Below are 20654 nucleotides of genomic sequence, written 5' to 3' on the forward strand. Positions count from 1 at the left end.
GATGCGGATGGTGGCTGTGGGGTGTGGGGGAGCCCCGGGAGCCCCGGGAGCCCCAGCTTTTGGCTGCTCCAACTCTTCTGCCATCGGCACCCTGGGAATAGCCCGGGCAGCCCCCCCAGCCCTGCGGGGAGGGAGAGTCCTTCAGCTTCCCGAGAGCAAACAGAGGAGCGATAAGAGCTGCGTGTGACCTCCCTCGCTGGCTCCAGCTGCGTGTCCCGCAGTCCCCGGGCAGCCCAGCGCGCCCCGGAGGAGGGAAAAGGAGTGTTTCAGCGGCACTGAATAGAAACACGGAATATCAGGTGGCCTCCAACAGGCACCGTGAGCTGCCGCAGCCCTGGGTCTGTCCTTGGCTCCTGCCGATAGCGGAGATAACAGCCAGAGCCAGCATCCCCCCCGCGGGCTCTGCTTTATTTGCCGCAGGAAAAGCGGCCCGGGCGGGGCGGGGGTCAGTCGCGGGGGGGCTGGCACTCCCGGCACTCCCGCATCTCCTCGGAGAAGCTCTCCACCTGGATGGTGGTGCTGTGGAAGCGGAAGGCGCCCTGCAGCCGGGAGCTCGCCTCCTCCAGCACCTCCTGCGCGCTGGCAGCCGCGTCTGCGAGGGGAGGAGCGGGGGCTGTGGGGGTGCGGGGGGACCCCGGCCCTCGGTGCCACCCCCTGAGGGAGGGGTGCACCGAGAGCAGCGGCTCTGGCAGCCCTGTCCCCCCACTGTGACACTCCCTGGTGGCTCTGGCACCCCTGTCCCCGTGTTGTGACACTCACTGATGGCTCTGTCCCCTGCTTCGGCACTCCCTGGTGGCTCTGTCCTCCTCTGTGACACTCACTGGCAGCCCTGTCCCCCTCTGTGACACTCACTAATGGCTCTGTCCCCCCGCTGTGACCCTCATGGTGTCCCTGTCCCCCTGTGTGTCACTCCCTGGCACTCCTGTCCCCCTATGTGACCCCCACAGTGTCCCTGTCCCCCTGTGTGACCCCCACGGTGTCCCTGTCCCCCCGTGTCACTCACTGCTGGCTCTGTCCCCCCGTGTCACTCACAGTGTCCCTGTCCCCCTGTGTGACCCCCACGGTGTCCCTGTCCCCCCGTGTCACTCACTGATGGCTCTGAACCCCTGCTGTGACCCTCATGGTGTCCCTGTCCCTGTGTCACTCACTGCTGGCTCTGTCCCCCCATGTCACTCACAGTGTCCCTGTCCCCCTGTGTGACCCCCACAGTGTCCCTGCCCCCCGTGTGTCGCTCACTGATGTCCCTGTTCCCGTGTCACTCACGGTGTCCCTGTCCCCCTGTGTGTCACTTACAGTGTCCCTGTCCCCCCGTGTGACCCCCCTGGTGTCCCCGTGTCACTCACTGATGGCCCTGTCCCCCTGTGTGACCCCCACAGTGTCCCTGCCCACCGTGTGTCACTCACAGTGTCCCTGTTCCTGTGTCACTCACGGTGTCCCTGTCCCCCCGTGTGTCACTTACAGTGGCCCTGTCCCCCCTGTGTGACCCCCACGGTGTCCCCGTGTCACTCACTGATGGCTCTGTCCCCGGTGTCCCCGTGTCACTCACTGATGGCTCTGACTCCCTGCTGTGACCCTCACGGTGTCCCTGTCCCCCCATGTCATCCCCGGTGTCCCCGTCACTCACTGATGGCCCTGTCCCCCTGTGTGACCCTCACAGTGTCCCTGTCACCCCGTGTCACCCCCGGTGTCCCCGATCACTCACAGTGTCCCTGTCCCCCCGTGTCACCCCCGTGTCCCCGTCACTCACTGATGGCGATGTGCACGGACAGCAGCGGCTGCGCGGCGGTCAGGGCCCAGATGTGCAGGCTGTGCACGGCCTCCACGCCCCGCACCGCCAGCAGCGTCTCCCGCACGGCGTTGAAATCCATCCCTTTGGGGGTCCCTGGGGGGCACGGCAGCTCGGGGACGGCTCCACGGCACCCGTGGGTGCCCCCACAGCCCACCCACCCCCAGCCCGGGGGTCCCTACCCTCCATGAGGACGAGCAGGACATCGCGGAGGATGGTCAGCGTTGTCCCCAGCACCAGCGCGGAGAACAGGAAGGTGCAGATGGGATCCACGAACTTGTACTGGGGCTGGGGGCGTGCCAGGGGGTGAGACCCCCGTGGCACCGGCACCCCAAATCCCCACGGGGACCGGCAGGGCGGGCACACGGCCCTGGCTGTCTCACCCTGTGCCCGGCCACGGCCAGGCTGCTGTCCCCATGTCCCCTGCGCCCCCTTTGCCCCCAGCACCTCCTTTGCCCCCAGCACCCCCTTTGCCCTTTGCCGANGCTCCCAGTACCCCCTTTGCCCCATCATCCCCTTTCCCCCAGCACCCCGTTTACCCCCAGCACCCCCTTTTCACCTAACACCCCTTTGTCCCCATCACCTCCTTTGCCCCCCAGCACCCCCTTTTCGCCCATCATTCGCTTTTCTCCCAGCATCCCCTTTCCCCTAACACCCCCTTTGCCCCCAACACCCTCTTTAACCCCAGTACCCCATTTTCCCCCAGCATTCCCCTTTCCCCCAGCACTCCCTTTGCCTCCAGCACCCCCTTTGCCCCCACACCTCATTCACCCCCAGCACCCCGTTTTCCCGCAGCACCCCCGGACCTTGAAGAAGATGACGTAGGAGGCGATGAGCACGCCCAGGCTCTGCAGCAGGTCGCCCAGCACGTGCACGAAGGCGGCGCGGACGCTGGCGCTGGGCGCCTCGCCGGCTGCCCCGTGGCTGTGCCCGTGCCCCGTCTGGTGCAGAGCCAGCCCCATCCTGCGGGCAGGGCACTGCTGACACCCCGCGGCCCGGCGGGCTCAGGGAGGGGACCCCCGGGGACAGGGTGGCAGCACGTACACGATGTTGACGGCCACGGCGCAGGCCGAGGTGATGAGCATGACCCCGCCCTGGATGTCGTAGTCACCCGAGAGCAGGCGCTGCGCCCCCAGGTACACCAGGACCCCCGTCACCACCCAGATGGAGAGCACGGAGAGCAGGGCCCCCAGGATCTCTGCGGAGAGACCCCCCCCCAATCACTGCCACCCCCAGCCCATCCCCGGCAGGGCTGGGCACGGCGTGGGCACCCAGCACCCATCCCTGGGGTGCGCCTTGCACAGGGCTGGCAGCGGCTCTGCCTGGCCTTGTTCAGGGTGCCAGGACTTTGCCAGGGCTCCCCGGGCCCCTCAGGGTGCCCCGAAGCCCCTGGGCCACACGGGGGGGGCACCCCCGGGGCGGTGCCACCGCGTTACCTGCCCGGTGCCACCCGAAGTTCATGGTTTTGGTGGGGGGCCGTGAGGACACCCAGAGTGCAAAGAGGCTGATCATGATGCTGGCAAAGTCCGTCAGCAGGTGGGCAGCGTCCGTCAGGATGGCCAGGCTGTGTGCCAGGTACCCACCTGGGGACACATCGGGAGGACATCGGGGGGACATGGCAGGGGCCCTGCCCCGAGCTGGCACAGATCAGCTCACCCGGTGCCACACGGGGGGTCCCACTGGGTGTTCTGACCCCCAGAAAGCCAACAGGGAGCTCTGGCCGCACCCTCAGCAGGGACCCAGGACACGGGGGGCTCTGGGTGGCCTCTCGGGGTGACCCCAAGGGAGCCAGCACCCAGCACTCACCCACGGCTTCCCCCACCATGAAGAAGAGGCAGATGCCAGCGGCCAGGTAGAGCTTCCTCCGCGCCCGCTGCTGCTGGCCGGGCTGGCCGCCGGCGCCGCGCGTGTGGCAGTGCTGGCCACGCCGTGTCCCCAGCTCCAGGGCGGGCTCCTGTCCCCGCTCCGCGCTCTGCCCGTCCTTCCGCGCAGCCCCCGCGTAGCCCCTGCCGGCCGAACGCTGCTTGGGGCAGGGGGGCTTCGGCTGGACCCACCCCCAGCCCCTTCCCCCGGCCAGACCCCGCTCGGGAGCCGCACAGCAGAGGGGGCACGGCACTCCCTGCCCCCCTGGCACCCCCTGGCACCCCCTGGCACCCCGTACCCGCCTGTGCCCTCGCTCAGGAGGTGCCGCTTCTCGTCGCCGGCTGCCATCCTCCTGCGGGGCCGGGGGTCGGCGCGGGTGACCCCGGCGTGTGGCCGGCGCTGGTGGCAGCCGGTGGCCTTGGCTCGTGTGAAGAGCCGGGATTCGTGTGCAAATCCCGGCTGGAGGAGGGACGGCCAAGCCGGCTGCAAAGCCTGCCCCGGGCTGGGCCCCCTCGCCCGGCTCCCGGGGGGCTGCTGGGGGTGGGGGATTGCTCTGGGACCCCCTCCCCGAGCGCCCCCAGGAGCTGCACACCCGGGCTGGGTGCAGAGGGGATGGAATGTCCCCATGTCCCCTCCGAAGGCACACGGTGACCCCCACCTCCCCGCTTTGGGGAACCCTCGGAACCCCCCAGTTTGGATGCAGCCGTGTGATGGATGAGCCCCCTCCCCAGCAGAGACTCCTGGGTGAGCAGCGTTAATTACCCTGGGGCTAATTGCCCTCGTGGCTCAGCTCGGGTTCCCCTGGGCCCCCTCTGAGCAGGACTCGTGTTTTTGCAGGACAAAAGCATCGATGGGGTAATTTTGCGTTTAGGATGTATGTCAGCATTTACGGTGTGTTTTTTTCATCCAAGGTGGTTTTCTGAGCTCAGTCAGCAGCAAACCAGCAGCTCTACGCCGACACCATCCCCATTTCGGGGCTGGCCCAGCCTGGAGCATCCCCAGCCCCTCCCGTGCCACCCCTCCAGCCCAGGGCAAGCTCTGGACAGGACATCCCATCCCCAGGAGATAAATCCTGCCGGGTGCCGACCTGTTACATCCCGGGCGGGCGGCCAGGAGCGGCTGCCAGAGGTGCTAATGAGGCTGGAAATTAAGAGCCGGGCCGGAGGTGTCCCTCTGCCACGCCGGCTGCTGGCAGGGACACCGCTGATGGCACCAGCCCGGCAAAGCCATCCCCGGTGCCACCCGCGGCGCCGAGAGCGAGAGGCGAGGAAGAAAATAACCACGCAAAGCAGCGGCTTTTCTTTACAAAATACACAATTTTCAAATCCGTGACAATTATGTACAAAACAAGGGAATTACAAAACGTGCGGAATTGTCCTGTTTGCACCCGTATAGAAAAGTGTCCTGTGCTGGAGCAGGCGCCGGGTCTGCCGGGCCCTGCCCCGTGTCCCCCCCACCCCAAATCCGTCGCCGGACATCCCGTGCCCGGGGGCGTTTCTCCCGCGCCGGCAACGTTGCTGTGGCTACAGGGAAGCTGCCGAGGGAGAGGATGGGGTGATCAAGGAGAGCCCAAGCCCCCAAAGCTCCCCCGTGGGTGCTGAGGGTCCTGGGTGGGCTCAGCCGTGCTCTGCCCCTTACCCATCCCTGTCCTCTCGGGCGCTGCGTTCTCTTCCACCTCTTCTTCCTCCCCATCAAAGTATTCCTCATCTTCCTCTGCTGCAAGCAAGCGGCCAAAGGTCAGCAGGAGGCACCGGGAGAAGCAGAGGGTGTCGCCGGCTGGGTGGGGGTCGCTAGGGGGGCTGAATTACCGGGCTCGAAGTCCAGGGCGCGCACAGCCTCGCTGAGGTGCTCCAGGCTCACCGAGAAGGCGTCCATGCTCTCGTAGCCCTGCTCGATCTTGTCCAGGCGAGCGCCCTTGGAGGCCTCCACGATCCTGGGCAGGCAGAGCACGGGGGTGTGTGGGTGTGGGTGTGGGTGTCCCTGTCCCCTCGCTGAGCTTTGGGCACCAGGGGCACCAGGGCAGGGGGTCAGGGCAGCCCAGCTCGCCAAATCCTGCCCGTGGCGTTTGGCTCGTGGAGATTGCCCCGCTCTGAGCACTTACGTTTTTATGAGCTGCTTGGCGTTCTGTGGAGAGAGAGAAGGGGAAGGAGGAGGAGGGGGAGGAAGAGGAGGTGAGTGAAGGCACGGCAGCCAGCAGGCCGTCCCCAGCAGCGGGACCCTGCGGGGCAGGTCTGGGGGGTCTCACCATGAGGAAGGCAGCCCCGCCGGTCTCCTCGGCTGCCTGGATGGCAGTCTCCACCAGCCGGCTCGACTTCTCCAGCTGCTCCTTGTACTGGCAGATGAGGCTCTGGATGAAGGCGGTCTTGTCCGCCTGCTCGCGGGCGATGCGCTGCAGCAGCTCCGCCTTCTTCTCCTCCAGCAGCGCCGCCAGCGCGTCAAAGCGAGCGCAGAGCTCCCTCTTGGCCGCCTCGCTGTTCTCCTGCGGGGACAAGCGACAAGGGATGCCACCCGTGTGTCCCTCCGGCGCCTGCAGCATCCCTGCTCCGTGGGCCATGCCCGGCTAAGGTTTCACCCCCGGGTTTTTTGGGGGGGCTCCTTTCCCCCCCTTTGCTCACCTCGGTGCTCTGGCAGGAGTCCTCCAGCTGGGAGATGATGGTCTGGATCCGGTCATTGCCCGCCACCAGCATGGAGATGCAGTTGTTCAGCTCAGTCTGGCGAGCACAGAGAGAAGCAGTTTTAACTCCCGTGGGGACAGGAGCTGCTCTGGGCATTGCTCATCCCCAGCTCTGCTCCCCCATCCCTCACCAGCCACGGCTGCTCTAAATATAGCCTGTCTGTCCCCTGGGCCAAGTCACCCGGGGGCTATTAATACCCCGTGAGCCAGCCCCGCAGTTATTTGTCACTGTCCCAGCCCAGCACATGGCCCGCAGCCCCCCCGGGTCCCCCCCGTGGCACCTTCTGTCCCTGGAAGACGGTTTGCAGAGGGGCCACCTCGCAGTCCTTGTGGGCACCGAAGACTTTGCACATGGAGCAGGTGGGCACCTCGCAGGTGACGCAGTAGATGTTGATCCGCTCGTCCTCGTGCTCCTTGCACATGGGGGGCTCCCCCTTCTTCAGTGGCCTGCTGGAGAGGGTGGCACGGCCACGGTGACGTCCCCCGTCACGGTGACACCCACGCCGGGGTGATGTCCCAGCTACAGGGACACCGCTGCCACCACGGTGGCCCCGCTGCAGCGTCACCCCCGCCATGGTGACACCCCCAAAATGAGATCCCTGGGGAAGAGGCCAGATCCTGGCATGATCCCACAGCTGCCCCTCGGGAGCCACCAGCCTCCGTGCCTCTGCCCACCCCGGTGTGGCCCAGTTAAAGCCACCGTGGCGCTGGGCATGGCAGTGGGTGGCACTGGGGACAGGGGGCTGCGATCCAGAGGCGCTGCACCACTGCCTAATTTTAGCCCTGTGCTGCCCGGATTTATTGTCACCCATCGTGTGACCGGGGTGGGGACACCCAGAAACCCCCGGGGGGGGTCCCAGACGGGGGCTGCAGCTCAATTGTCCCATCCACAGCGAGGAGGGACATGGGGACAAGGCAGTGCTGTGAACCAGGGACAGGCCTGGGCCCCCCGGCCCCCCCGGCCACCTGCCACGTGCCATCGTCCCCGTCCCCATGGCTCTCACACAATATTTACAGCGGTTCAGGGGATCTGGCCGGGGCCACTGCTCTGCCTGGAGAGCTGTGACCCCTCTGTCCCCCCCCGGCTTCATCCTGGTACCCACTGGGCCCTCCCAAACTGTCCCTGTGCCCCTTATCAGCCCCGGTGCCTGTTGTCACAGCAGAGCCTGGATTCCTTCCCCACACCTCTTATCTGCCACCGAATGTTCCAGCAAGAGCTGGGGGGGCAGCAGGACGTGCCACCACCCCCCGGGGACCTGCCACCCCCTGGGACAGCCAGAGGCACAAACTGCTGGGAGAATCGGGTTGGGGGAGGCAGTTTTGGGTCCGGAGAGGAATTTTGGGGTCCAGGGAGGAAGTTTTGGATCTGGGGAAGCAGTTTTGGGTCTAGGGAGGAAGTTTTGAGTTGCAGGAGGAAGATTTTAGTCAAGGGAGGGAGATTTTGGTCCAGGGAGGGAGACTTGAGTCAGGGAAAGATTTGATTTGGGGATCACTGAGCAGCCAGACCCCAGCGCGATCTCTCGGGGTCTCAGTGCTGCTGCTGGGGCACGGGAAGGAGCCATCCCCCTGTCCCCACGTCCCCATATCCCCCTGTTCCCCCCGTCTGTGCCCACCTGGAGCACTCCTGCTTGTAGATGTCGATGATGTTCTCCACCAGCAGGTTCCTCTGCAGCCCGTAGACGCCGTGGCGGTCCAGCAGCACCTCGTGGCGGCACGAGGGGCACCGGAACCGGCCCCCCGAGATCAGACTGCCCCGGCTCTGCCAGTACGGGTTGGCAGCCTGCGAGGGGGACACGAACACGGGGACAGTCCCTCAGTGTCCCCAGAGCAGGCGCTGTGCCCCGGGCTGGGCGCGGGGACCCCGCTCACCTGGAAGACGTCGTTGGCGCACTTGCGGCACAGGTTGTGCTGGCAGGGCAGGATCACCACGGGCTTGCTGAACATCTCCAGGCAGATGGGGCAGATCAGCTGCTTCTCCAGGCTCTCCATGGGGCTGCCATCCTGCAGGATACCGGCTTGGAAGTCCATGGCGCTCTCCTGGCCGTGCTCTCCTGGCGGTGCTCTGGCCGCCCCTCGCCCCGCTATTTATGGGCGCTCCCCATCACGCGGCCGCCGGCGGTGTCGGGTGTCCCGGGCCAGCACCTGTCACACGGCAAGGGAGGGTAAACAAGATGGGCACAGGCTGTCCAGGAGGCGCTGCCCGCCCGTGCCGCGCTGCCCGGGCCGCAGCTGCGGGGTAAACAGGGCCAGGCGCGGCACATCTGCCACCCCAGAGCGTCACAGCGGGCAGGGAGGGGCAAGCGCAGCCCCCCGGGGTGCCCGGGACCTTGTGGTGGTGGCTCCAGAGAGGTGCCAGCCGCAGCAGGGGTGCTTTGTGCAGTTTGTGCCTTTGCCCACCCAAAACACGGCCGCTTCTGGGGTGCCAACAGCAGCTGGGGTGCCAGCCCGGGGCTGCCTGAGCGCTGGCAGGGGACAGGCAGCTCTGGGGAGGCACAGCCCTGGCACAGGGATGGCACAGCTGTGGCATAGGGATGGCACAGTCCTGGCACAGCCCTGACCCAGCCCTGACCCAGCCCTGGCACAGCCTTGGCACAGCCATGTCACAGCCATGTCACAGCCCTGGCACAGCCATGACCCAGCCCTGGCACAGCCCTGGCACAGCCTTGGCACAGCCCTGGCACAGGGATGGCACAGACCTGGCCCAGCCCTGGCACAGCCATGGCACAGGGATGGCACAGCCATGGCACAGCCCTGGCACAGCCTTGGCACAGCCCTGGCACAGGGATGGCACAGCCCTGGCACAGCCATGACCCAGCCCTGGCCCAGCCCTGGCACAGCCCTGGCACAGCCATGACCCAGCCCTGGCCCAGCCCTGGCACAGCCCTGGCCCAGCCCTGGCACAGCCATGTCACAGCCATGACCCAGCCCTGGCCCAGCCCTGGCACAGCCCTGGCACAGCCATGACCCAGCCCTGGCCTCGCTGCTGGGGCTCAGGAGCTGACCCAGAAACGGCCGGGGGGGGCAAAGGCCGAGCAGAGCCCTGGCTGCAAACAGCCCCGGGCAGGATCCCCGGCTGGCCAGGGGCCAGAGCTGTCAGCACGGCAGGGCACAGGGTAACCCTACCCTGGCACACGGGTCACAGCGGGGGCACAGGCTGGGGGCTGCAGTGCCCCAGGGACTGCGGGCAGGAGATGGCACTGGGGGCAGGGGGTACCCAGGCACACAGGAATGGGGTGCAGGGGTCCATGAGCACACAGGAATGGGGTGTAGGGGGTACTGGGGGCACAGGGACGGGGGGCAGGGGGTACCCAGGTGTACAGGAACGGGGTGCAGGGGTCCACGAGAACACAGGAACGGGCACCTGGCTGCACAGGCACACGGTGTCGGGGTGCACTGACCCCCCTCTCCCCACCAGGACATCCCCTCAGCTGTTGTGGGTTCCTTCCTCCCTGGCTCACGTGTGCAGCGAGTGACTGTGCCGGGACCTCCAGGCACATCTTGCAAAATTGTTCCCGTTCTGGCACTTGGGGCTCTGCCAGCGGGGCGCTGGCAGCACAGCGGGGCTGGCTGGGCACCCGGAGGGCAGCGCAGGGCTCGGACCCTGCCCTGGTGACATATGGGGTGCAGGGGGTACCCAGGCACACAGGAATGGGGTGCAGGGGTCCACGAGCACACAGGAACGGGCACCTGGCCGCACAGGCACACGGTGTCGGGGTGCACTGACCCCCCTCTCCCCACCAGGACATCCCCTCAGCTGTTGTGGGTTCCTTCCTCCCTGGCTCACGTGTGCAGCGAGTGACTGTGCCGGGACCTCCAGGCACATCTTGCAAAATTGTTCCCGTTCTGGCACTTGGGGCTCTGCCAGCGGGGCGCTGGCAGCACAGCGGGGCTGGCTGGGCACCCGGAGGGCAGCGCAGGGCTCGGACCCTGCCCTGGTGACATTGATTCATTAATTGCTTCTGGACTCGATTAAGGGGATTCACAGGAGTTGTAACGCCCTAAGCAGATTTCAGAACCCACAAGGGGCTCGCTGGCCCCTAATTGGCTTGGGACAGCTTAGGCAGGACCCAGGGCACTAATGAGCCCCGGATCCCTCCCAATTAACCCCGGAGAGCCCAGCACAGGGGTGAATCTCCCTCTGCTCGGGCTGAGAAGGGCTCTGAGCAGGAGGTGGCCCTGGCTTCTCCCAAAACGTCCCTGTGGTGGCTTTGCAATGAGGACACAGCAGGGATGTGACAGGGGCACGGGGGGCACTGCCAGCCCTGCAGGAGGGGGAAACGGGGCCGTGGCACAGAGCAGGGAACAGAGAGGGGCGGCAGCTCTTGTGTCGCTGTCACACCAAGCCAGGGCTCAACAGCGGGAGGGGCTGTGCTGATTTTTTCTGGATGCCATAAATCACAGAGTGCTGGAATTGTTTGTTTGGAAGGACCTTAAACCCACCCAGTGCCAGCCCTGCCATGGCAGGGGCACCTCCACTGGGCACTGCCAGGGATCCAGGGGCAGCCACCCTCACAGGCAACACTTCCTTCCCAATTCATAAACAGAAATGTCAGTAATTAATTGATTAATTAATGCAATTAAACGCCCACCTCACTCATTGGAAGGACATTAAACCCACCCAGTGCCAGCCCTGCCATGGCAGGGACACCTCCACTGGGCACTGCCAGGGATCCAGGGGCAGCCACCCTCACAGGCAACACTTCCTTCCCAATTCATAAACAGAAATGTCAGTAATTAATTGATTAATTAATGCGATTAAACGCCCGCCTCACTCGCCCCGCCCCGCCCCCTCAAGTGACCAATCACGGGGCGGTGCGCCCGGGTGGGCGTGGCCCCACGGCGTGGGCGTGGCCGCGCTGAGGGAGGCGGGCGGGCGCAGCGCAGCCCTAAGATGGCGGCCGGGCGGCGGCGGCGGCCGCGCTGAGGTAACGCGGCTCCTCCGGCCCGGCTCGGCCCGGGCCCGGCCCCTCGTCCTGCCCTGCCCCCGGGGGTTGGAGCGGGCGGGATCCGCGCTGCAGGTTCGGCTGGGGCGGGGGCTGGTACCCCCTGCGGCGGGCAGGGCCCAGCGGGCCGGCATCATCCCGCGCTGTGGGGCGAGCGGCGCTTCCCTTCACAGCCGCAGGTGGGGGGCCTGGTGCGGCAGGGGTGCGTTTATATGGCCTCTATTAACTATATACATTATCTAAATATTCATATTATCCCGTAAGCGCTGCCGGGCCCGCAGCAGCCAGCGCGGTGCCGCTCGGCCGGGCCGGCCCCGGGGCCCCGCAGCGCCGCGGCCGGCCGTGCCCTGCCTCAGGAGCCGCGTTGCTTTGCCCCGGAGCGGTGCGGGCGCGGGGCAGCTCCGGCCCTTGTGGGCCCGTGGGTCTCGGTGCTCGGGAGCTGCGGGTGCAGCCTCGGGGCGCATCTCGGTTCAAATCCAAACTGCGAACGGCCCTCACACAGCTTTGCTGAAAGGTTAAAATATCTCTGTAGCACTGCCTGAGACTGATGATACCTTTTTTCTCTCTCTTTTTCTTTTTTTTTTTTTTTCCTAAAAAAAAAATTGCCTAAAGCAGTGGAAATACTTGAAATCTTCCTACTAATAACAGGCCGTTTCAATGGGGTCCTTATTGCCTGACATAAAGAGAATCACCTTTATCACTGGCTGTCTTAAAGCTATTGTAGTTCTGAGCTCTCAGTGTGATTTTATTTATTTATTTCCTTTTGGTTTTGTGTTTCATTCTGTTTGACCAGTGCTCCTTGGCTAGTCAAGCTCTTATTTTTTTATTTTAATTTATTGCTGTCTCTAGTTAGTGTCCTGTTTTGGTTTGGTTGTGTGAAGGTGGTGCTGGTGTTTGGTTTATAATCTTGTAGGGCAGCGTGCAGGGAGGGTCATAAATCTGCAGCAGGGTTTTGGTGGCTTATTTATTTTTTCCTCCTTTTTGTGTGTGTGTGTGTGTCTCTTGTTTTACTTTCAGAGCAACAACTTAACTTTTGTCCTTGCTCTGTTGAGCAAAAGTGAAAGTTAGATGCTGGGTGCAAACTTCTGCAATCAGTTATCCTTTTTAACCTTTCATAGCTGTAGATTCCTCATGCAGGGGAGGCTTGGTGAAAAATCAGTCACCTCAAAAAAATAAACGGGGAGCGACTGACGCTTTCTCTTCTCCGAATAAAACAATTATAACAGAAACGTTTGCTCCTGCAGCCACCAAAAAAAAGGCAGTTAATTAAAATTCCAGGCCAAGCAGGGGCTTCAGCTGGGACCTGGTGTGCTCTGCAGGCTGGATGGGGAGCATGCCAGCCTCCTGTTATTCCTGCAGATGCCCACGGAAGACACTGAGGGGGAGCAGCAGGAGTGCTCACCACAGCCCTGTCCCGGCACCAGACCAGTCTAGCTTTGAATTGTTGCCACCCCGAGCACGCCGGGCTGCCTTTGACACCTTAACAAAGAGATGTAATCTCGCTCTCCCCTGGTCCCTGGCAGCGGGCGCAGGTTTATGGAGCAGCTTCTGGAATGTTCTAGCAGCGAGCCCCCCGTTAACGGCGGGGTCTGGCCAGGCCAGCCCCTAGGGGGGGGAAACACAGCCCGCTTCCTGTGCCTGAGTTTTAGTTGTGTGGGTTTCTCCCCCTTCCCCAGAACCTTTGCTCTTGAAGATGGTGAGTAGCCAGCCTAAGTACGATCTAATTCGGGAGGTTGGTCGTGGCAGTTATGGTGTGGTGTACGAAGCGCTCGTCAGGAGGACCTGTGCCCGCGTGGCCGTCAAAAAGATCCGGTGCCACGCTCCCGAGAACGTGGAACTGGCTCTGCGCGAGTTCTGGGCCCTTAGCAGTATCAAGAGCCAGCACCCCAACGTCATTCACCTGGAGGAGTGCATCTTGCAGAAAGATGGCATGGTGCAGAAGATGGCCCATGGCTCCAGCTCCTCCCTGTATCTGCAGGTACACGAGGCCGAGGGGACGGGGTGGAAGGAGTGGAGCTGGGGGGAAGGAGGTGGGGCAGCCCGGGGCTCTGAGCCCTGCTCGCCTAGCCCAGGGGGCTGTCTGCCTTGCTGGCACCCGGAATTTAATGGAGGTCTTTAAAAAAAACCTCAGCAGGATTTTGGGTTTGAAGCTGTGCTGCTCTAAAAGACTGCAGAATGCAGATGTGCTCTGATGATTTGAGGAAGCCCAGGGGAGGTGCAGGCTGTGGAGTTCTTGGCAGCTGCAGGTTAAAGAGCACTCCTGTCCTGGGACAGAGCTTGGAGGAATTCCATCCTGGGTGTCCTTGGAAGAGGAAATCAGTGTCTTGATTTATAGGAAGCCAACACTTAAAATTCTTTCAGAAACAAGAATCAATGGGTAGCACATCATGAGCTGGTTTTATTTTTAAATAAATAACAATCTCTTCAAAGAGTATAAATTAGAGAATACATATCACTCTGAAGGTGTCCTTTCAGTTTGAAGATGTGCATGTTTGAAGAATAAGTAGCTCTGGAAAGACAATGATTAATTCCCTTGTCAAAAAGCAGCCCTAAGCATAAATCACCCCCGGGCAGAAATCTGTTTCTGGTTTAAAAAGCCAGCAGCCTGCTCAGTGTTTGCTGTTATCCCGTGTCAGCTGTCATTATTTCAGTTTTCATTGCCATTGCTGTGTGGGGTGGCCCTGTGGGCGAGCAGCCCTGCAGGTGCTGGCTGCTCTCTGAGCAGCAGGATCCTTCTGGCTGCCACAGGAGCTGTTCCTGTTTGCAGGGAAGGATTTGGCTACAGAAACACCGGCCAGCTCTCACCAGAGCCTCGCCTTGCTGGGTCAGTGCAGCTGCCAGGGGCTGCTTCCAGCTGCAGGGCAGATGTGCAGGGAGGAGCTCTGCCTGGGATGGTGCTGTGGGGAGCAGCTGGCACAGGGCTGTGCCCCTGCCAGGTGCAAACAGCACGGATTGTTTTGCTGCCACAGGGAGGAGGGCAAAGGGCAGAGCTGAGCTGCCTGCCAGGGTCACTTGGGAGCAGCCTGGGACAGCCAAGGGCACTCAGAGCCCCTCTGCTCTCCCGGGTGATGGCACAGGGCTGAGCTGCTGCTGTGGGCCAGGAGGCTGGAGAAGGGCTCTGGGCAGCTTCTCAGTGCCAGCTGAACCAAATCTGTAGAGTTTGAGTCCTGAGGCAGCCTTGGCTGCTGGTGCTTTGCCACTGGCACAGATGTGGGGGGTGGATTTTGTTGTCTTAACTCTCCCAAGGTCTGCCAGTGCAGCTCCTGTGACTCTGTGGTGGTGCCCTCTTGGCAGGGGAGACTCCCTGCTCTCCTGAGATACCTTAATCTCACCATTCTTGACTACAAACCCTAAATAAGGCATTTCTTAGCTCTAAAATAGATTTACTGTGTAAAGAAGATAGCTGTAAATTACTACAATTTTTTTTTCTCTTGAAAAGGTCATTTTTTAAAAGCATTTCAGAATGCCTCTCTAGATACTAACACACCCCTTCATTTTTGAAAGCCAGTTTGATTTAGCATCCATTGGTTTACTACTAACAGAAATAATTGCAGGACTTTCCTTCCAGAGCCACCTCAGAGGAGCTGAAGAGGCAAATGCAGTTGTGTAAACAGGATTAGTGGAAGTGATTGCAGGTTTTGCTTTGCTTTCTGTGTGGAGCAGCTATAAGAACTGGCTGTTCAGCTTGTGTTCCTGAGAATACCCTGTGGATAGTGATGGTGGGAAGGGTGTTCCGTGCTCAGCTGTGCCTGCAGATCAGTGTTCTCCTGAGTCCAGGGATCCTGTGTTAACTTGCTGGAATTCATGGATGTGTCAGGAATGGAGAGCAGCCTTTAAAAATCTCTCCTGGATAAACAGAGCTGTGTGGAGTTACTTGTGAGACTTTGTTTATCCCGAAAAGCTGTTGGCAGAGTGGGTGGGACAGGCTTTGGCAGGGTGGGACACTGTCCAGCTGGGACAGATGGGAGGGCAATGGCCACTGGGTATCTTTAAAAACTCTTATCAGGGTCGAGCTCTGCTTCTGGGCAGGAGCCTGAGCTTGATATGCTCCACACCAGGGAAGATAAGGAGGCTGGCAAATATATTGTGATTTTTTTTTTCTCTCTCTTTTACATAAAAACATTTGCATAATGTTTTCTTTCCCCTGTTGCAACGCCTTGCTCTCTGGATTGTTGAGAGGAGGGTCAAACAGTCCTAGAGTGGTCTGGGTTGGAAGGAATCCTAAACCCCATCTCATTCCCATGGACAGGGACACCTTCCACTCTCCCAGGTTGCTGCAGCCTGGCCTTGGACACTTCCAGGGATGCAGGGGCAGGCACAGCTCCTCTGGGCAGCCTGTGCCAGGCCCTCACCAGCCCCACAGGGAACAGTTCTTTCTGTGTAACTAACCCAAACTTCCCTCTCTGTGAAGATCCCAATTTCACACATTTTCCCATCGTTTCCTTTCCTTCCACCATCCTCAGGCAGTTACGACATCTCTTTTCCTCGTTGCAGCTTGTAGAAACCTCACTAAAAGGAGAAATAGCCTTTGACCCCAAAAGTGCTTATTACCTGTGGTTTGTGATGGATTTCTGTGACGGGGGGGACATGAACGAGTACCTGCTGTCCCGCAAGCCCAGCCGCAGGACCAACACCAGCTTCATGCTGCAGCTCAGCAGCGCCCTGGCCTTCCTGCACAAGAACCAGATCATCCACCGCGACCTCAAGCCCGACAACATCCTCATCTCGCAGAGCCGCGCCCACGCCGGCGACCCCGAGCCCACGCTGAAGGTGGCAGATTTTGGGCTGAGCAAGGTGTGCTCGGCCTCGGGGCACAACCCCGAGGAGCCCGTCAACGTCAACAAGTGTTTCCTGTCCACCGCCTGCGGCACCGACTTCTACATGGCCCCCGAGGTGTGGGAGGGACACTACACGGCCAAGGCCGACATCTTCGCCCTGGGCATCATCATCTGGGCCATGCTGGAGAGGATCACCTTCATCGACACCGAGACCAAGAAGGAGCTGCTGGGCAGCTACGTGAAGCAGGGCACGGCCATCGTGCCCGTGGGCGAGGCGCTGCTGGAGAACCCCAAGATGGAGCTGCTCATCCCCGTCAAGAAGAAGTCCATGAACGCCAGGATGAAGCAGCTGATCAAGGAGATGCTGGCAGCCAACCCGCAGGACCGGCCCGACGCCTTCGAGCTGGAGCTGAGGCTGGTGAACATCGCCTTCAAGGACAGCAGCTGGGACACGTGAGGGGGCTCGGCCCGGCAGGCAGAGCCTCGCCTCACCTGCAGGGGGTACTTCGCACCTAGCTGGAGATTCCCGGCAGGAATGTGGAGCTGGCCGCGGTGTGAAATCCCAGCGTGAGGCTGAGGGTGTTCCTTGGGCTGCACTGGCAGGGGGATGTTGCAAGAGCCGACACTACTTGATTTCCAGCACTCTGTCACGGAGTGTCTCACACATTCCAGTTTCCTATGTCAGTATTAGGAACTCTCATGGAAAAAAAAAAAAAAAGGTTTGCATGCTGGCAGTGCAAATCTTGAGGCTTTGTAATGTAATCTGTGTATATATTTATGTATATGAGTGACTGGGAGTGTGTGGCACTTAAATTATTTGCTGTGGGTCTGGATGATTTGGGTCTGCTAGAAATCTGGGTGAAGAGGGTGAGTGAGAAAAACTCCTTCTTCCCCAGGCCTGAATGACTTTATTATTTATTTTTGTTATCTAATTTCAAAGACTTGACTTTGTAAACAAAAAAAAAAAAAGCAATGCAAGGGGATCAGCTGCTTTCCAAGTGCTAACATGGCTGATCTTGGCATTTGGAGCTTAATGAGCTCATCACTGAGGGAGTCAAATTAGAAATGTACAGTCAGGTGCTGGCAGAGGGGGTGGCTCATTGATCATTTGATTTTGCTTTTATTAATCAATTAATCTGCCTTTTCTCAACATGCTCTCTGCCCTGGTGTCCACAATCCCATCGCACCTGGAGGATTTACCCCAGCAGAGTTCTGTGCCCTCAGTTTATGGAAACGTGGATGAGGGAATCCAGCAGCATATCCTTAAAATCCTTCAAAACGTGGTGGCAGCAGTTTTCCCAGTAGCTGAATCCAGCTAATAACCCAATAGTCACAGCCTTTCCTCTCTGGCCCTGCCCCAAATGCAGGGGGGGTGAGGGGACAGAGGTGGCCCTGTCCCCTGGTCACGCCTGGAGTCAGAGCTGCAGAGAGCTCAGTGGCAGGTGTGTGAGAGCTGGCAGCCTGCCTTGCTTTTTTTGTTTAGTTTTTCCTCCTTTTACCTTGAAAGAAGTGATCTTTATTTCCAAGCACAGATGGGAGGAGGGGGTTTGGAAGCTGCTGGTCCCCAGCTCTGGCTGCACAAAGCAGGTTGAGGCTGGGACAGGTTTCATGAGGCCACCTGGCACTGCCAGCAGCTCTTTGTCCCAGCACAACTCTTTGTTCTGTTGGGTGCAGCACTGAGCTCTCCCATCCAGTTTGGCCTTTTGGAAAAAAAAGCAGAGTCTTAAAATTGCCTTTCAAGCTGCGTGAAAGGCCAGTTTTCTTTACAAAATTCAATTTAATTTTTTCCTCCACCCAAATCTTACTGGAAATGGCTGTAAGTATTTCCTTGTACAATTTGCTTTTTGGATCCTGTTCCCTCCTAGTGCTGGGACAGCAGTTCTGGGCACTCAGTATTTATTCTTTGAGTGCAAATAAACAAAATGTTCTTTTTTGGTTTTCCAAAAGCAAAGGATTCTGATTCCACCCAGCTTCTGAGGCTTTACAGGCCACAGGTGGCTCCTACCTGGTGCTGTGTGAGCTGGTGGCTGTCCCCAGCTGGCCTTAGGTTATAATTTTTGTTATTTCCTTTCTCTTCATCCTTTTAGGGAGCGATCCTCAGACAAACCCACTTTGCTTGTGCCAACTCTGCCTCCCAGTTCTCACATCCCAGCAGGGCCACTGACAAAAAGGGGGTTTATAATTCATATTTCACTTGGGAGCTTTTCAAAAACAAAGGGGTGAGCGTCCCCCTCTCTCACCCAGCCAGAAGTGAGACCCAGAATAACTCTGCTCCCCCCTGAGGTGCTCTGTGAACCCCCTGGGTCCCCTCTGCAGGGCAGGAATCAGGGGCTGGCACAGGGAAGTTTCGGGGTTTTTGACTCCCAAAGTGTTTCTTTGCACTGATTGCCACTTTATAGGTTGGGGGTGCCTGAAATCCCTCTCATGGTGCTTATCCTCGCTGTTGGGTGACACTGGTAGTCCTCGAGCTCTGTGTTCTCTTTGGTTTTTTGTTGTCTGAGGTCTTTGTTTTGAGAAAATAAATCAAATTGTAGCAGCTGCGGGGTCGTTCACCAGCGTGACACAAAGTCAAGACACTTTTCAGCACTTGGGAAAGATTTTTTTTTCCATGTTTTTCTTTAAAAACTGTAAAATATATTTTATGGAGAATTTATAATGAGGAAAATTATTGTGTAATTTATTAAGTTCATGACTGTTTTTGAAATAAAATCTTGAATTTCAAGGAAGTTTCAGGACTTTTTATGGGGAAGTGCTTTCAGTCAGTGCAGTGTCAGTGCTGCCTTCCAGGGACAGTGTCCTGAGAAACTTTAGGAGTGAAGGTGAGGAAACATCATTACTTATCCATGGCAGGAAAGTGTGGCCCTCATTTGCATGTTTTAATTAGCAGCGCTCAGGACAGAGGGATCTGCTGTAAGTGAATTTCTCTTGGAATTCCTTACACCCACAGCAAACCCCAGCCCTGTGCCTGCACCTGTGGACCAGGAATTCCCACCTGGAATGGGCACGTGCCCACCTGGCAGGAGCCTTGTGCTTGACTCAATGCAGTTTGGGTTTAGATTCACTTTTTTTAGGGGGTTAAGGACATGTCGTGAAGGAGAAAGTCACACTTTGGGATCAGTTCTAGGAGTGGTGATTTTAAATAGAGGCACAACCTGAATTCCTTCCCCACAAAATGAAGAAAAGTAAATATACATATATATATATATATATATGTACACACACTATATACGAAGAAAAGAAAATATACATATATATATATATGTACACACACTATATATATATATATATAATATATGCTGTACTTCAAATATATTTAGCCCCTGGGGAGGGCGGGGAAATGTGCAGGGAAATGCCCTGGTGCAGAAATGAGAGATAATTAAAGCCCACTGGGCTGGGAGAGCCCAGCCCCAGAGGTTCAGGCTGCAGCCTGCCCATCCCATGCCTGTTCCCAGGGCTGGGAACTGGCCCTGTTGGTGTTTTTGCTTTGTTTTTTTGGAGCAGAGCTGCCCTGGAAGGTCCCTCCCTGCAGGGAGCTGCTCCCCTCCTGCGGGGGCACAGCCAGCCCGGGGTTTGGGGGCTTTTCCCTCTGCTCCCACCCTGGGACAGCGCTGGCTCCGGGGGCTGGATCCTCCTGGTGCTTTGGGGATGGAAGGGGGAGCCAGTGTGGACATTTAAACAGGAGGGAGAAGTGATGTGGACATTTAAACAGGAGGGAGAAGTGGTATGGACATTTAAACAGAAGGGAGAAGCGGTGTGGACATTGAACACCAAGCCCAGGGGGTGCTGCTGCCGGGGCTGCTCCGTTCCCCTCTCCTGCCAAGTGCAGTTTCTGTGCTGCAGCCCGAGAAAGGCACAGGGATGTGCCTGGAATGGCACAAAGCACCCAGAGGGACACGGGCCGGGTGGGAACACCAGCCTGGGCTGCTCAGGAGCTCTGGGGGAATCTGAAACCCCATTTTTAGGAGCAGGGAGGTGTCAAGTGAGCACAGCTGGAAGAGGTGCCCAGCCCTGTTCATTCCTTTACTCAGGTTTGGGATGGAACCAGATGCAACCTAAAAACCTCAGAGCCTTTGCAGCAGTGCTGGGTTCAGGCCTCCATCCTCCATCCTGCCCCTGGGGGTGCTCCCCACAGCCCCACAGCTCCTGTCCCTGTGCCCCCAGCGCTGCCCAGCCCTCCCCTACCGTGGCTCTGGAGCTTTTTTTGGGGTTGGGACATCCCCGGGAGCGCTCCTGCCCCGGCCTGCCCCGACACGCGGCTGCTCTCGGATTCATTTGTGCCCGTTTGAACCCTTGAGGTTTTTTAACTCGTCCAACAGGGCTCCCAGCCCTGCCCTCTCCCGAGGAAAGCCGAGCCTCGCTGGCTCCCCGCCGGGCGGTGGCGTTTGCCTTTCCCGTGGGGGAATCCAGGGGCAGATCCCGGGGCTGCCGAGGTTTCTCCATCACTTGGCCTGATCCTGTTCCCTGTCCTGTCCAGATGTGCCCGATCCTGTTCCCTGTCCTGTCCAGATGTGCCCCAGTGCAGCCGCATCCTGCACACGAGCCCGGGCGCTGCTGCTGTGCCCCGCTCCGTGTTTGTTAGAGAGGGGCTCTGTCCCTTCCTTGCTGTCACT

The 20654-nt window shown here is 59.8% G+C and overlaps 3 protein-coding genes across 10 annotated transcripts; 1 reads left to right on the top strand and 2 right to left on the bottom strand.

Annotated features, from left to right (window-relative positions):
• Positions 1 to 2: 2 nt before the first annotated feature.
• Positions 3 to 4537, bottom strand: SLC30A2 (solute carrier family 30 member 2). 2 transcript variants are annotated; one of them, XM_039733729.1, is made up of 8 exons: positions 4412 to 4537; positions 3593 to 3792; positions 3223 to 3369; positions 2831 to 2984; positions 2593 to 2749; positions 1969 to 2074; positions 1748 to 1882; positions 3 to 592 (listed from the first exon to the last, which is right to left on the bottom strand). In XM_039733729.1, the coding sequence occupies exons 1-8, from the start codon at positions 4495 to 4497 to the stop codon at positions 447 to 449; spliced, it is 1131 nt and encodes a 376-aa protein (XP_039589663.1). In that variant the 5' UTR covers positions 4498 to 4537; the 3' UTR covers positions 3 to 446. The 2 variants fall into 2 exon arrangements, with proteins under 2 accessions (XP_039589663.1, XP_039589661.1); XM_039733727.1 differs by lacking the exon at positions 4412 to 4537 and adding an exon at positions 3948 to 4396 and having other exon boundaries at positions 5 to 592.
• Positions 4538 to 4996: 459 nt separating this feature from the next.
• On the bottom strand, positions 4997 to 8387 carry TRIM63 (tripartite motif containing 63). 3 transcript variants are annotated; one of them, XM_039733731.1, is made up of 9 exons: positions 8193 to 8387; positions 7937 to 8103; positions 6605 to 6770; positions 6265 to 6360; positions 5895 to 6128; positions 5751 to 5773; positions 5458 to 5582; positions 5288 to 5365; positions 4997 to 5183 (listed from the first exon to the last, which is right to left on the bottom strand). In XM_039733731.1, exons 1-9 carry the CDS (start codon positions 8349 to 8351, stop codon positions 5173 to 5175), a joined length of 1059 nt encoding a protein of 352 aa, XP_039589665.1. In that variant the 5' UTR covers positions 8352 to 8387; the 3' UTR covers positions 4997 to 5172. The 3 variants fall into 3 exon arrangements, with proteins under 3 accessions (XP_039589665.1, XP_039589666.1, XP_039589664.1); XM_039733732.1 differs by having other exon boundaries at positions 5288 to 5362; positions 6605 to 6773; XM_039733730.1 differs by having other exon boundaries at positions 6605 to 6773; positions 8193 to 8386.
• Positions 8388 to 11158: 2771 nt separating this feature from the next.
• PDIK1L (PDLIM1 interacting kinase 1 like) lies at positions 11159 to 18766 on the top strand. Of its 5 annotated transcripts, none has more exons than XM_039733734.1 (3): positions 11159 to 11248; positions 11882 to 13244; positions 15761 to 18766. In XM_039733734.1, the coding sequence occupies exons 2-3, from the start codon at positions 12960 to 12962 to the stop codon at positions 16499 to 16501; spliced, it is 1026 nt and encodes a 341-aa protein (XP_039589668.1). In that variant the 5' UTR covers positions 11159 to 11248; positions 11882 to 12959; the 3' UTR covers positions 16502 to 18766. The 5 variants fall into 5 exon arrangements, with proteins under 5 accessions (XP_039589668.1, XP_039589669.1, XP_039589671.1 ...); XM_039733735.1 differs by having other exon boundaries at positions 11167 to 11248; positions 11879 to 13244; XM_039733737.1 differs by having other exon boundaries at positions 11190 to 11248; positions 12943 to 13244.
• The last annotated feature ends 1888 nt before the right edge of the window (positions 18767 to 20654 follow it).

This window comes from Passer montanus, unplaced genomic scaffold (assembly GCF_014805655.1).
Source record: "Passer montanus isolate IOZ18808 unplaced genomic scaffold, ASM1480565v1 scaffold89, whole genome shotgun sequence".
Lineage (NCBI taxonomy): Eukaryota > Metazoa > Chordata > Aves > Passeriformes > Passeridae > Passer > Passer montanus.

Coding starts and splice junctions, on each gene's coding strand:
- PDIK1L (XM_039733734.1), top strand. CDS start 12,960: ATGGTGAGTAGCCAGCCTAAGTACGATCTAATTCGGGAGGTTGGTCGT. Junction 13,245..15,760: donor GCTCCTCCCTGTATCTGCAG/GTACACGAGGCC, acceptor TCCTCGTTGCAG/CTTGTAGAAACCTCACTAAA.
- TRIM63 (XM_039733730.1), bottom strand. CDS start 8,351: ATGGACTTCCAAGCCGGTATCCTGCAGGATGGCAGCCCCATGGAGAGC. Junction 6,774..7,936: donor TACAAGCAGGAGTGCTCCAG/GTGGGCACAGAC, acceptor CACCCTCTCCAG/CAGGCCACTGAAGAAGGGGG. Junction 6,129..6,264: donor ACTCCTGCCAGAGCACCGAG/GTGAGCAAAGGG, acceptor TTGTCCCCGCAG/GAGAACAGCGAGGCGGCCAA.
- SLC30A2 (XM_039733727.1), bottom strand. CDS start 4,276: ATGGGGACATTCCATCCCCTCTGCACCCAGCCCGGGTGTGCAGCTCCT. Junction 1,883..1,968: donor CCTGCTCGTCCTCATGGAGG/GTAGGGACCCCC, acceptor CGTGCCCCCCAG/GGACCCCCAAAGGGATGGAT. Junction 593..1,747: donor GTCCGTGCACATCGCCATCA/GTGAGTGACGGG, acceptor CTCCCCTCGCAG/ACGCGGCTGCCAGCGCGCAG.